Raw genomic sequence first — 14,897 nt, forward strand, 5'->3', positions numbered from 1 at the left:
GGGATTGAACAGGCAAGATTTCCTAGAATTCGTTGATATATGTTTTAAAGCGTTTGGAGATAGAGTGAAGGAGTGGATTACAATCAACGAGCCTAACATGTTCGCAATGTTAGGTTATAGTGACGGTAAAAATGCTCCTGGTCGTTGTTCTAGCTATGTCCAAAACTGCACGGTTGGAAACTCAGCCACTGAACCTTACCTCGTGGCTCATTACTTGATCATTTCTCATGCTGCTGCAGTCCAACTCTACAGAGAGAAGTATCAGGTTCCTTTGTTTTAAAACTTTTTGTTTTGGATTTGTAAGGTTTTTTATTAATTTGTTCTATAAATAAATTTGATTAATTGTTGACTAAAGTAGTATTAGTGTTTTTGCAAGAAAAAAAATATATAAATTGGCTTAAATCATATTCAAAACGATACCACTATCACAAAAGAAAAAAAAAACTTTTTAAAATTCTTTATATCGTTTAAAGCAGAGATTTCATGGAGGAACCATTGGATTGAGTATTCAAACATATTGGATGATTCCGAAATATAACACTCCTGCTTGTAGAGAAGCTGCCAAAAGGGCTCTTGACTTCCTCTTCGGATGGTAATTTATTTTCCTTTTTATGCAGATTTTATCATCTTTAATTTTCTCTATAAATGAAAATGAGACCAGATACAGATCTCACTCAATATAACTTGTAACGTGGGTCGGTTTACACCTATGTATGTATATGTGGGTGTGATAGGTTTGCTGATCCGATCACTTACGGAGATTATCCAAAGATAATGAGAGAGTTGGTGGGAAATAGACTCCCAAAATTTACAAAACAGCAGTCAGAAATGGTGAGAGGATCCTTTGACTTTTTTGGAATCAACTATTACACTTCAAGATACGTTGAAGATGTTATCTTCTACGCTAACACCAATCTCAGTTACACAACGGACAGTCGCGTCAATCAAACAAGTAACAAAAACAAATTACTTACCAAATTATCTTCACCAATAATTTAAAATCTTTGTTTAAAATGTATTGTTGTAAATTACAGCGGAGAGAAACGGAATTCCGGTGGGTGAACCGGTAAGATTTTTTTCTTCCTCGTAGACTGAATTAAGTTTTGTTTTGTTTTTTTCTTTTCTTTGACTGATGTAAGTTATATAGAGTAAATTACGTTAATTGATCATAGATTTTTAAATTTAAAATTTTCAGACGAGTGTAGATTGGCTCTTTATATGCCCAAAAGGGTTTCAAGACCTTCTATTATACGTTAAGTCAAAGTATCAAAACCCAGTAATCCTCGTCACCGAGAATGGTTGGTAAATTTTCTTTACGTTTTTGGGTACGTAAATGGGGTTATATATAGGTAACGTGTATAAGGTCTAGCAATGAGGCAACATTATAGCCGTTTAATAATTTCCACTTGGCACATACAGTATATTGCTTAATAGCTATATATACATCTACATGACTACATATAGTGTTAATGTATATATAAGAAAAGTTACTTTATGTGTTTTCTATTTTCTTGTGGTTTTCACGATTTTTAGCTTTTTTAATTAATCAATAAATTAATTTGTTAGATCGGATCAACTGGTAAAAGCACATTTATTGCAATTTTTTAGTATTGAGTTATGTAATTTATTATTGTGGCCCTAATCATTCTGAGATATTATTCGACTTACTGTTTCTTTGGCTGCTTACGTACTTGACTAGGAATGCCTAGCGACAAGTCATTGTCCTTAAACGAAGCTCTAAATGGCGAGGAAAAGATCAAATATCACCAACTCCATCTCTCTGCTCTTCTAGATGCAGTCAGGTTAGTATTCTAATTCTTCATATACAAACTATATTTCAAATAGGATCCAAAAAGATCTGTCATGATATTAAATTTTTTAATAATGTAGTTGTTTGATGTCTTTTTTTTTTTTTGGAAACATTAAAACAGTCAAGGTGCAGATGTGAGAGGATATCATATATGGTCATTAATGGATGATTTCGAGTGGCAGTTTGGTTACAAATATAGATACGGACTGGTCTACGTTGATTTTCAAGATGGACTTCAACGATATATCTCAAGAGTTCTGCTCTTTGGTACCATCGGTTTCTCCTATCCAACTCGTCCTCTTCTTTAATGGACTAGTAGCGAGTAATAATATTTAATATGTTAAATTTATTCAACTTTGTTATATGTATTCCTAAAAATAAAACAAAACATGTAACTCGAACGGTGTTTATCCAAGACTGGGACACGTAATCACTTACATTAAAATAAAACAAAAACAAAAATCGACGACGAAAGATGACTCTCATTCGACACTCCACGTCATCAGGTTGATGCTATAGTGATCAATATTTGAATCTCTAAATTAACACAGAGCCAAATTACAGCAAACGCAAGTTAAGAAAAAAATATGATTGTACGTTATAACGGCAACTTTTTATGACCGTTGTTATCAAATTTCCTTTTTAATATGTTTGACTAATTTCCTTTCTTAATAATATAAATATAAAAATAGAAAATTTCCTTTTTGTTGAATAACCTAACCTTTCTATATAAACAAAACCCTCACCTCGCTTGTCTTTAAGAAATCATAATTCTTCAAAAGCAAAAAAAAAAACACCTTGTTCTTCTTTTTCTTTGGAGTCTCTGTTTCATCTTGAGCAAGTAGTGCTAATGTTTTACAGAGAGCACTCACCCGATCTCGAGACCATCAAACTCGATGACCATCTGTACCAAAACCGTGGGAACTGTTACTCGTCTTTGATCACACGATCGATCAATGATCTCGACACCGTTCTTATTCCGAGGTGATGACGCAACCCATGGATGATGGATGCATGCATCATACGCGCCGTTGTTACGAGAGCCAGGTTAGTTGCTTCTGAAACAACGATTCGATCGTCATTATTCCTATTTGATCTGATCTCGCAACTTTGGATTTATAATTTAAGTCTAACTTGCTTTGCCTGCTGACGAAAAAAGTATCTTCGGGCTCTCTTGTAGTTTTTACGGAATTGACATAATCTATTTTATTTTTCTTTTAATTATATTTCTTAATTTTAACCTTTAGTTTTCTTGTAACTGTATGTAGGTTCCTATTCTTGATACGCCAAGTCTGTGGGTGCAGCGCAAGACTGTTTGGTTTCGTGGAACGATATACAGAAAGACATGGTAACGAATTCTATGCTCTGCTTTTCTTTTACAAATTTTATTTAATAAGCCTACAGATATTAATGGTTTTAATATTAATATTAATGGTTGTTATTTTAATATTTGTAAGAAAATGGTTTTCAGTTTCAGATTTTTAAAAAATAATTTCAAAATTAGTGTTTTCAAAAAATCGTTTTTATTTGATAATGTTTTTAATTATAAAATATATAAATAAAACACTAAAATGTTAAATTTCATTCTTGTGAAAACAAACCAGACTGGGCATCCCGTCCATAGGTCTCCTTTGGTCCGTTAGAGGTGTTCTAAGTTCAATCCGTTTTCACATAATGTGAATTCAACACTTAAGTTTTGATTTTCACATTTTTAACGAATATGTAAACAGTTTTGATTAACTAAGATTCTATACAAAATATTTTTATTTCAAAATAAAACTAAAGTGTTAAATTTCAATATCGTTGAAACAAACTGGACTTGACATCCCGTCTTTAGACTTCTTTTGGTCAATTAGAGGTGTTAAGTTCAATTCGTTTTTACATTATGTGAATTTAACACTTAAATTTAATTTTTCGGATTTATAACTAATATGTAAAACTGTTTGGATATAACTAAGATTTTAACTATACAAAATAAATATATTTAACAAAACTAAAGTATCAAATTTTAATATTATGAAAAGAAGCCCTTATCTGGGAGTAAATGGATATGAAGAGCACAAATTATCACAAGAAACATAGTAACAGCCTTCATCGATCTAGCCATATATATTAAGCTCAGTTACTTATTTTTGTCATAAACAAATTATTTTTTTCACAAAAATAAAATAACACAAATCTTAGTCGAAAATGAAATGTTCTCGTAGCCAGATGGGTCCAAGTAGATGGATATTTTGCATGGTCATTGTTGGATAATTGGGGGTATGAAATACGATATGGATTGTTCTGCGTAGACTATACGAAGGTGGGCTTAAGCGATATCCTAAAATGTCAATAATGTGTTTCAAAGATTTTTTGAAGAAAAAAGAAGAAGACATGATGAAAAAACCGAGATTGAAAAGGATTAAAATTCCAGAACTTTGAAGCTAATCAACAGCTGAGTGCTTACTGTATTAAGCATGGTTTTTTTTGTTGGGTATCGAAAGAGTGTTTCTCCTGTTTACGATATACAGTTTCAAGTTTCAACAATCGAAATAAAATAAGATTTTGATAAATTATCGAATTTTTAGAGTTTTGTTCTACTAAAAAAAATCATCAAATAGATTCGAAAATAGCCTAATAATATCTATGTCAGTTGATCGATGACGGTACATGGTTTTAAACTTTTAATAGTAACAACGGTTTAGCTTTTAACCAACTGATTTAGATCAGAATTATAAAATAGGAATTATTATAAACTATTAAACTCTACTGTAGCAAAATAAAAGAGGTACGTACTGCTACAAATACAAAGCAATAAAGAAAGCACATGGGAAGTAAAGGGAAGACAAAGGCCACATGCCATAATTCTAGTGTTTGTTCCCTCTCTACTAGTCCTCAACTCTTCTTGTTGCCATCTTTATTTCTCGCTCTCTTCTCTTATCTTCTTCCTGTTCTTTATGTTTTTACTAGCCAAGAAAATTTTAGACATTTTTCAAAGTGTTATTCTAAATACGGGACTAACGGTTGATGATACATTTGAAAATTGTATCGAACGTCCTTTCCATATGTTGCACAAATCGCTCTTGGTGTCCCGTACGTCTTAAGCTACTAACATTTCCTTTTAACAAACAAACAAAAAGCTATTAACATTCACCTCTTTAGGATAATTTGACCAAGTACTGTACTTTCTAGTAAATTAAGTAAAATAAGATATACAATACGTTTCATCCGGATTGATATTCGATTCAAACCTTAGATCGACTAACAGAGTCCAGGTTCCTAGTTGGTAATTAATGATATGGATAAGACATTGTCGTCGGCTTTAAATGGGCCATAAACCCATATGTGAGAGACTTCTTCATGTGAGCCATCAAATTTGGGGGCACCCTTTGTTTTTCTTTCTTTTACCTTTTTTCTCCTTTGATGCTGTTTACCATGAATTCAGACTTTTCGGTGTTGACCTTTTTATGTGTTTAAAGTCAAGGGGCTTAATTGGCTTTTTCTAAACAAGGATAAAAACTGGAGAAAATATTTGGAAAACGATGGATGATGATGATGATGTGGTTGGCCACTAAGTTTGGCCAAATCGGCGTTTGTTAATGTCTTTGGTTCCCATATGATTGGCGTATTGTGAAGGAGACCAAAAGACCAAACCTTATAAATCTGTTTTGGTCCAGCTTATATAAAACTGGTCTATCGCATTAATTACTTTTGCCTACTTAACAAGGCACCTTGTGGGGATCTTATCGACCTTCAATCGGACACAATATACTTAATCCATTCCCTTAGAATAGATCATACAAATGTGATTATATTTTTCCAATAATGTCCAAGTCTATATAATCATTTGATAATAAATAGTTTTATTCAATGGTTCGATCTTGTCCAACCCGATAAAAATTGAAAAATGTAGTTGTAAATTTAAGCATGCATAAAATAACAGAGCGAGAGTCATCTGCAAGACTGCAATACGATTCAATTGATTTTGTTGGATTAATTAGAACATTAGTACGCACTACGTAAGTGTTTGGCTAGTCGAATCCATCATCTTCTCATCAATAACCCAAAGATGTCTTATGTTATTTATATTAATTTCAAAACATGAGAAAGTGATCACCTTACCTTGCGATAGGGATAAGAGAACAGAGTGCTCAGTTTTTCTCACATGAGGATGGTCCCATCATGTTTTCACATAGTTTATTGAAACTTGGACCATCAACGTCTCTTCGTTATGATATCATTATTAAAAATTTAATTATCCTTTTCTACGAACGAATTGAAACTTTGGATCTTGGGTTTAGTGGAAGGCCTTATCATAATTATTTTAGTTCATTAGAGTAATGATATCAAGAGCGCACAAAACAAATAATTTCCCCTTTTCTAGTTTTACCTACATAGATCGTGTTTACTTGATTTTCAAGTTCCAAGTACCTTTCCACTTTTATTTTATTTTTATAGCTTGTTTAATACTTCAGAAAACTAAGCATGTGTCATCTCCAAAAGCTGCGAATCTAAACTTGTCACGAGGCAAATTTCCACACATCCACAGAACATAGTAAACACGCAAGTACATTAGTGTTTCATACGCAAAAAAACATCTCCAGTCTCAACTATGATTGCAATAAGTGAAGCTAATAATGCACTCTGTTATTATTTTACCCAATGGAAGCAATGTGTGTATATATTACCAAGACTTGAAAATCAAAGTCATTATTGCATCATTATAGTTTTTTGTTTGTAACGTAAGAAAAAAATAACACCTTAACACGAACGAGTTATCTTTTTCATCCCTTTTTCTAATAAGTTGTGTTGAAATTTACTTTAAAACTTTTAGTTGCCTACATTTTTCTTATAAGAATGCCAATTAGTCTCATATCATTTACCGATCTATATGAATAATGGTTAATCTATTATATATTATTTTTTTGTTCGGTTTTCTAACAATAGAAAATGTCTACTGATCCTCCCAAATATTACTTGTAAAAACATCAATATCTTTTGAGTTTTGAGATACATATATAATATTGCTATATCAATACTGCTTGTAAGTAGCCGTAGAATTTGTCGATCTTAGTAAGCCGTCTGCATATTGAACAAAGTATACATATATCATGATATATTAATTAAACAACTTGTGAAACTACTGTATCTTTCTTAATGATAATCTTGGCGATATAAAATTGAGGAGATAGGTTGTTCTAATAAGAAAGTCTCAATTAGAGGTTTAACCATAAAAAAAAAAGGCCTTTATGGTGGTTCAACTCCTGGTTGTCATCGATATGTTCCATCGTCAATGCCTCAACGCATCAAGCCAAGGGAGATTAATAATCCTCCAAGTACTTAATTAGTATCTAATCTAAACGCAATTAATTATTTACGAAACTAATAATTCTTAACCAAGTTGATGTACCAACCAATAGCGACATCTCTCAGCATGCATCTTTGTTAATCTTATACTTGTTATTCATTTTTACCCCAAAACTTAGTAGATTATTCTGAAATATATATATATATGTATATATATAATATAAACCAGTATGGAGACGGATTAGATGACTTAATCGTTTATGGAAATTAAATTGTAAGAGAAAAATACACCAACTATCGTCACCAAATCAAGAACAAACATTATACTAACTATGATAGTATTAGCAGTTGTTAAGGTAATTAAAGTTGTTAAAAGTGACGACTGAATGTAGAAATGAAAGAATTAGTTAGTATGATGATTAAGACAGCATCGTCCTTATTGCTGAATGATTAGGGGTTGTCTGTATTATGTAACTAATTAAAACCTCTGGAATTTTCTGTAGGTAATCAGTATACCAATTATGTTTAAGAGACAACGACATTGTACTAGCTTAGCTAGTCAACTAGTCATCATTGGACTCAAAAATGATATAGAGCATTAGTTTGATGAGTTTAATACTTACTACAAAAATATCTCTAAGATTATGGCATTCTGCTAATAGTCGCTTATTAAAAGTATTTTAAAAGTAATAACATATATTTAAGTTTTCGTTGGATTCGGTTCACTCAATTCGTGTTATAGTTTCCAAAAATAGAGGATATGAGTGTAGGTTTTTTTTCTTTCTCTTCAAACTAATGCTCAGAAATGATATAGAACATTAGTTTGATACTCAAATATTTGAAATTTGGTTCGAATATTGGTTTTTCCTTCGATCAAGCTTTTACACACCGATAATTTTGATTAAAATTCATTTTGGACGTACATGTAACATTATAAGCATTCATGTCTATGTAACGTTACATTAATTATTTCATATTGTAAATTCCAGCTGAGTTACATATAAATTATCATATCGGTTATTTTATATTTTTTATGCACGTAGGTCCAACTTCATTGCCGTCAAAAATGGATGATAAAATTCTTATAATTATTGAGCAAGTTCTTGATATTATTATTCTTGTACATATAACGTTAACTGAGAATAATTCCATCCATAAATACTTCGAGAATAGATTATTCTGCCCGATTAATAAATTCTATACAGTATATGGCCATATGACATATGGGACTCGGTATTTTTAGAATCTCAAGGAAGAATAACACTATATATGCTCTAATGCATTGGTTTTTAATATACAAAAGAATAAAATAAAATTTCTCTGTGTATTTATTGGATATGAAAACGGTAAAAGGGGGAACGTGAGGGCAGATCTAATAACACAGTAGCACATGAAATCGAGATTAAACAATCGATATAACAATTGATATTATGCTGTATAAATCTTACGGTAAGATTCGCATTTTGTTGTAAGTCGAGTCGAAGAAGTGTTGCAACGTGATGACATTCTTAAACTCCACTATTCCGATGGTTCCCTACATTTCCGACGAATAATTTATAATCGTAATATTCTATGAATACGCCTATATATTCTTTTCTTTTTTTCATCAACTTCGAATAATGTCATTTGGATAAGGACGAAAGAAGCATGAAGTAAGAATTCGTCTTCATCTCTCACATCACCACCCAAATACTAAACAAATAAATTATATTATTGATCATATTATTGGTTGTTTTGTTTTCATTCCCTTGTTTCACCAAGTTTGAGCATCCCAAGTTTCATATAAGACGCAATTAATATATAATTATTATGTGAACTCATACAAAATATATATTCGTTTCGGAAACTAGTATACTCATTAACCATACAAATTTTGTCTTTTCTGAAAATTGATCTATATAGTTTTTAATCATAATATGTTTACTTTTAGACTTTTAGTTAATACTATATAAGTTCAATAATAAAAATATATTTTCAAATACATTATACTGTCTATACTTTTAAAAGAAATTTTTATATTTATAAATCGAAAATATCAACAATAGCTCGTATATCGTTGTATTACTTCACAGTTGACACTACGTTACCACATCCAAATATGAGGTACTCAGATTAATTACAACCTTTGCGACAAAAAAAAAGGATTAATTACATCCTCTTTCTCCATGACTACATTACTAGCTTGTCTAATTGGTTACATTAAAGATTTTACATTATTGTATATTTTGTATAGAAGAAGCATGAGAATTGTTATTATTAACTTGGTCAGCGTCTGAAAGTGTGTATGGTATATTGTTATAATTGGCTTTATATTGACGTACGTATACTCTTAATTAGTTTTTTAAGCAGTACTTAATTATAGCTATTATAAAATGGGATAGTCAGACACTAAGGACAGACAGATCTAGCAAGGCCAAACGATGATGATAAGCCATCTAATAAGTAATACTACTAGTTAATTAAATTTCGTTTTCAGTAACCAAACCAGAATATTCAAGTCCACACGTAATACATAATAATACTATTGTATCCTTGAACTCTTCAAACTTCTACATCATATGATGTTTACAAGTTGCTAATATATAGAATATTAAAAAAAAAAACAAAAACTCTGGACTCATTTGTTTTCTTTGTAAAGAGTAAAGACTTTTACACTTTTTAAGTCTTTAGGATGTGTAAAGAATAATTAAGGATGTAATTCGGTACAAACGCAACAACCACGTTTTTAATCATCTGTTTAATTAGAGTATTTGTTTTGTTCCACTTTCAAATTTGTCGATTATACCATATAGTGCAACTGAGGTAAAACAATAAATTCAGTCGCATTTTGAAAAGAAAAAAAAAATTGATATTGCTTAAAGGAATTAATTACACAAACTATAATATATTCTTTTTTTACCGAATTATATACTATCATATTTTATCTAAAAAACTACTACTTGAGATGCTGAAAAAACTAGTTGAAGTGCTTCTGATATAATTTTAAATTGCCCACTCAGCGTAAGATATATATATATACATATGCTCTTGAACAATGGAGGATTAAGTTAAGTATAGTATTGTTTTTTTTTTTTTAATTCTTTTTTAACGAATATAGTCAGGAAAACAAAAATAATTCGCATCAATCTCTATGTTTTTTGGTTAATAAGAATATTGGACAGTGAAAAAGTCATACTTTAATTTTTCCATACTATATGCATACTCCATCGACTAGTCAGTCGTCTTGAGATGTGCGAGTGGCGCATTTGTACACGTGTCACATGCTAAGACGTTTAGTCGATCCGACGTGGACGAGAATACCGATGTGTCAAGTGGATTCCAGCTGGCATCTACTTTGATAAAGAGTTGGATATGACTTGTAAAGTAATCCAACAATTTTTTTTTTTTTTTAAAACAACTTAGTATAAATTACCTTAATAACAACATGTGTCCCTAGCATATATGTAGCTTACTTTGTTTGTAAGATGTCGCAATAAATCCAATTTTGTTAAGTAAAAAACTCTTATCTCATTCTTACGTGTATAGCGATAACTCACTTGTAGATAGATCTTCAGTTGTTTACCAAACTTAGACAATTTACTACTACTAGCTAATCATTTTCATTAAGGGTATATATTCGAGGAGCCAAAAGAATTATATTTCTATTTCCTTTTATAGTATAAATTTTAAATGAATTGATTAGGTATAGGTCGTGTATTAGGAGAAGTGTATATACACAGGCTGTCGTCTGAGCTTTATATACCTTTTGTTCTTCGAATGATGCAAAATAAACAGCTGGCCGTATCGCAACAAGACACTGTCATCGTTGTTGGTGTACGCAAAGGATAATACACATTTTTGTGTTTCTAACTTTCCATTCGTAATAATGGTTCTTTTAATTATTATCCTTTGACGTCAATTTAAATTGGTTAACAAAAAAACCGATTAACCAAACATCAAATAAATTATACTAATATATAGAACAATGATGTGATTTGTCACCCTATTCGTCCTACGATTATAATTGGTTAACAAAAAAAAATGATTGTACACTATGAGTTTGAATGGTAATTGAGGTCACGGTGACCAAATCCATCTGCGCTCTGGACCGCTCCATTTTTAAAGCGGATTACAGACTGTTGCGGACCAACTCTATTTGTATGTAAAAGCGGTCCGCAGTTGGTCCGCTGCAGTCTTGTCTTTGCTTTATTTGTATCGTACCACTGCAGACTATATTTGCTGAATGGTAAATAAAAAGCGGTTCAGTCTAGTGATAAATTTGTCCACCCCAACCACTACAACCATTTACACCCTATATCATTGGCATTTGGTCACTATCCTAAAAACTGGTAGATACTTGTAAAGCAATATAGAAAACATTTTGTATACTCTTCATTTTATTTTCTATAAATATTGATAGGTCATTAAAAACCCTATTTAATTTATCCAGAATAATTCATTATTCGTAGGAATTAAAAAAAAATCATGGACCTACCTAAAACTTCCAATAACTCTATTATTTCCCTTTATTATATAACACATAAATAAAAAGAATTAAAAAACGCATTTAAAATCCTATTAATCACGGTTTTTTTTAAAATCTTCATACACACTTTTGCTAATCACAGTCAAAACAATTTAATAATTTTTAATTAAGTAAAAAGTTAAACAAATTCAAAATAAAAACTGCCATGTGGTATCTTCTTCTTCTTCTCTGTTTCTTTCTCTCTCTCTCTTCCTTTAAGAACGCGTTGCAGACTTTGATCAGACTTCGCGTTCCCGCCGCCCATCTCTTTCTCTCTCACACGTTTCTTTTTTTTTGTCTCTCTCCCTAATTAATCGGCGTAGCTGTGTGACCCGATCAACATTGCAAATTTCTCAACTTTAAACCTCTCTTTCTTTCAAAAACCCAAATCACAAGATTTCTTCAAACACTCTATTTTTTTTTCTCTTCTATGGCGTTATCGAAAAATAGTAACAGCAGCAACAACAATAAGAAGAATGTTTCGTACATCTCAGTCCCTTCTCAGATCATAAACTCATTATCTTCTTCCTCTTTACAATCCCTTCTTGTTTCTCCCAAGAAATCATCATCAAGAAGCAGCAACACCAACAGATTCAGCTTCTCTTACAGAAACCCTAGGATCTGGTTCTTTACTCTCTTTCTCTTCTCACTCTTTGGTATGTTGAAACTCGGATTCAACGTTGACCCAATCTCTCTCCCTTTCTCACGTTACCCTTGTTCGACTAATCAACCATTAAGCTTCGACGGTGAGCAGAGAGCTGAATCTCATCTGGGTTTGGCTCTAAACTCGAATTCGTCTTCTGGGTATTCGAATTCGAGTGAGATTAGTCAATCAGACGGTGGGAAGAACGGGACTTTGTTAACTGAGGAAGGTGATTTCTGGAAACAACCTGATGGGTTAGGGTTTAAGCCGTGTTTGGGATTTACAAGTCAGTATAGAAAAGATAGCAATTCGATTTTGAAGAACAGATGGAAGTATCTTCTTGTCGTTGTCTCTGGTGGGATGAATCAGCAAAGGAATCAGATTGTTGATGCTGTTGTCATCGCTAGGATCCTTGGAGCTTCTCTTGTTGTTCCTGTTTTGCAGGTGAATGTCATCTGGGGAGACGAAAGGTATAATACTTAAAAAACTCATTATTTCTGAAACAAGAGGTTATGATAATGTGAAGTTGTTGATCTAATTGTCTTGTTTGTTTGTTGCAATTTTAGTGAATTTGCGGATATATTCGATTTGGAGCATTTCAAGAATGTGTTAGCGGATGATGTCCATATAGTTTCGTCTTTACCTTCTACTCATGTAATGACGAGACCTGTGGAAGAGAAGAGAACTCCACTTCATGCTTCTCCTCAATGGATCCGTGCTCATTACCTCAAGCGAGTAAGATCTCTTATAAAAACTATCTCTGATTGAATGTGTTTGTTTGACTATAGATTGAGATAATAATAGTGTTTCTTTCCTCTGTTTCTACAGATCAACAGAGAAAGAGTTCTACTTCTCCGTGGCCTCGATTCAAGACTCTCCAAGGACCTTCCTTCTGATCTTCAGAAACTACGATGCAAGGTAGCTTTCCAAGCGCTGAGATTTTCTCCGAGGATTCTTGAACTCGGTAACAAACTAGCTTCAAGGATGCGTAACCAAGGACAGTATCTCTCACTTCATCTAAGAATGGAGAAAGATGTTTGGGTTAGAACTGGTTGTCTCCCTGGTTTAACTCCCGAGTACGATGAAATAGTCAACAGCGAAAGAGAACGTCATCCCGAGCTTCTTACTGGTAGATCAAACATGACTTATCACCAGAGAAAACTCGCTGGTCTATGCCCTTTAACTGCTCTAGAAGTCACAAGGTATAATACCAACTAAAATCCACATGATCTTATTGCTTATGGTTAGACAATTCTGTATTTAACAGTCTTATTGCGATTCCACAGGCTGCTTAAAGCATTAGAAGCTCCAAAGGATGCGAGAATCTATTGGGCAGGAGGAGAGCCTCTAGGAGGGAAAGTGGTGTTGGAGCCATTAACTAAAGAGTTCCCTCAGTTTTACAACAAGCATGATCTTGCTTTACCCGGGGAGCTTGAACCATTCGCCAAGAAAGCTTCGGTTATGGCCGCAATCGACTACATTGTCTGCGAGAACAGTGATGTTTTCATACCGTCTCATGGAGGAAACATGGGACACGCGTTACAAGGGCAACGAGCTTACGCTGGTCACAAGAAATACATCACTCCAAATAAGAGACAGATGCTTCCTTATTTCATGAACTCGTCGCTTCCTGAATCGGATTTTAACAGGATTGTGAAAGATCTTCATCGAGAATCATTAGGACAGCCGGAGTTGAGAATGAGCAAAGCTGGTAAAGATGTTACAAAACATCCTGTTCCAGAGTGTATGTGCTCAGACCGACAACAACAACAACGGTAATCCAATGCTTAAGCTTTACAGGGGGGTTGGTCATTGTCACATTGTTGGTGGCTCGGAAGATTCAGATGACAGCCGATTTTTTCCCGATCACCGGAACTTTAGTGAGAAGACGATTCATAGTGGTGGTTCGTGCGATATTCTTTTAGTTCGGTCATTTTTTTTCAAATTATTGGGAGTAAATAACTGTTACATTTTTTTTTACGGTATACGTGGGAAGTAGAATAGTGAGAGGTTATATAAGATATGATTCTTTGATTCGATTTATTTTGGCTGTAATTATATATTACAGAGTTGTATACCGGTTCTTGCTTGTACTATATAAATAAAGCAACAGTTTATCATATTTGCTTATCTTTTTTTTTTTGTTGATTAATTCAGCTAACCATAGGTTTACACTTTACAAACTGCAAACATATTGAATGGGTCTAGGGATGTTAAAAAGGGTTTTATAAACCCAGCCCGGCCCGGCCGTGTACAAGCTCGGCCCTCCAAAAACCAATTTTGAATTTGGGCCCTACAAAACTAACACTAACGAGCCTAAACTCGGTCCAGCCCTGACCCTGCAATTATTATTTTGTTTTCTCTTCCTAAGCGTGTTATTTAATTATTGACGAGTTGAGTGATAAACTTTGTAGTGGTCGTGGAATCGAAGCCAGAGCCTTGGACTGTGTCTCTGCTATGCGATTATCTTCTCTGTTTTGGACTTCTTGAAGTTGAATCTAATAAGCCCTTAGATCTCAGGAAAATTCCTTATTCGTTCCCCAATCTCTTCTTTGGATTCGTTCATCTTTCAATTCTTAGTTCCTCCATCATCTCAATTAGAGCGAATTGATTTCTACGAAGATCGTGTGAGTGAATTGATTTTGAGAGGT

The 14,897-nt window shown here is 33.0% G+C and overlaps 1 protein-coding gene and 1 pseudogene across 1 annotated transcript; both read left to right on the forward strand.

Annotated features, from left to right (window-relative positions):
• The window catches only part of LOC104793390, a 4,342-nt pseudogene extending 2,131 nt beyond the window's left edge, over positions 1–2,211 (forward strand).
• On the forward strand, positions 11,808–14,368 carry LOC104793392 (uncharacterized protein At1g04910). The gene is made up of 4 exons (XM_010519743.2): positions 11,808–12,716; positions 12,813–12,981; positions 13,075–13,448; positions 13,533–14,368. The coding sequence occupies exons 1-4, from the start codon at positions 12,034–12,036 to the stop codon at positions 14,023–14,025; spliced, it is 1,719 nt and encodes a 572-aa protein (XP_010518045.1). The 5' UTR covers positions 11,808–12,033; the 3' UTR covers positions 14,026–14,368.

The sequence above is a fragment of the Camelina sativa genome, chromosome 6 (assembly GCF_000633955.1).
Source record: "Camelina sativa cultivar DH55 chromosome 6, Cs, whole genome shotgun sequence".
Lineage (NCBI taxonomy): Eukaryota > Viridiplantae > Streptophyta > Magnoliopsida > Brassicales > Brassicaceae > Camelina > Camelina sativa.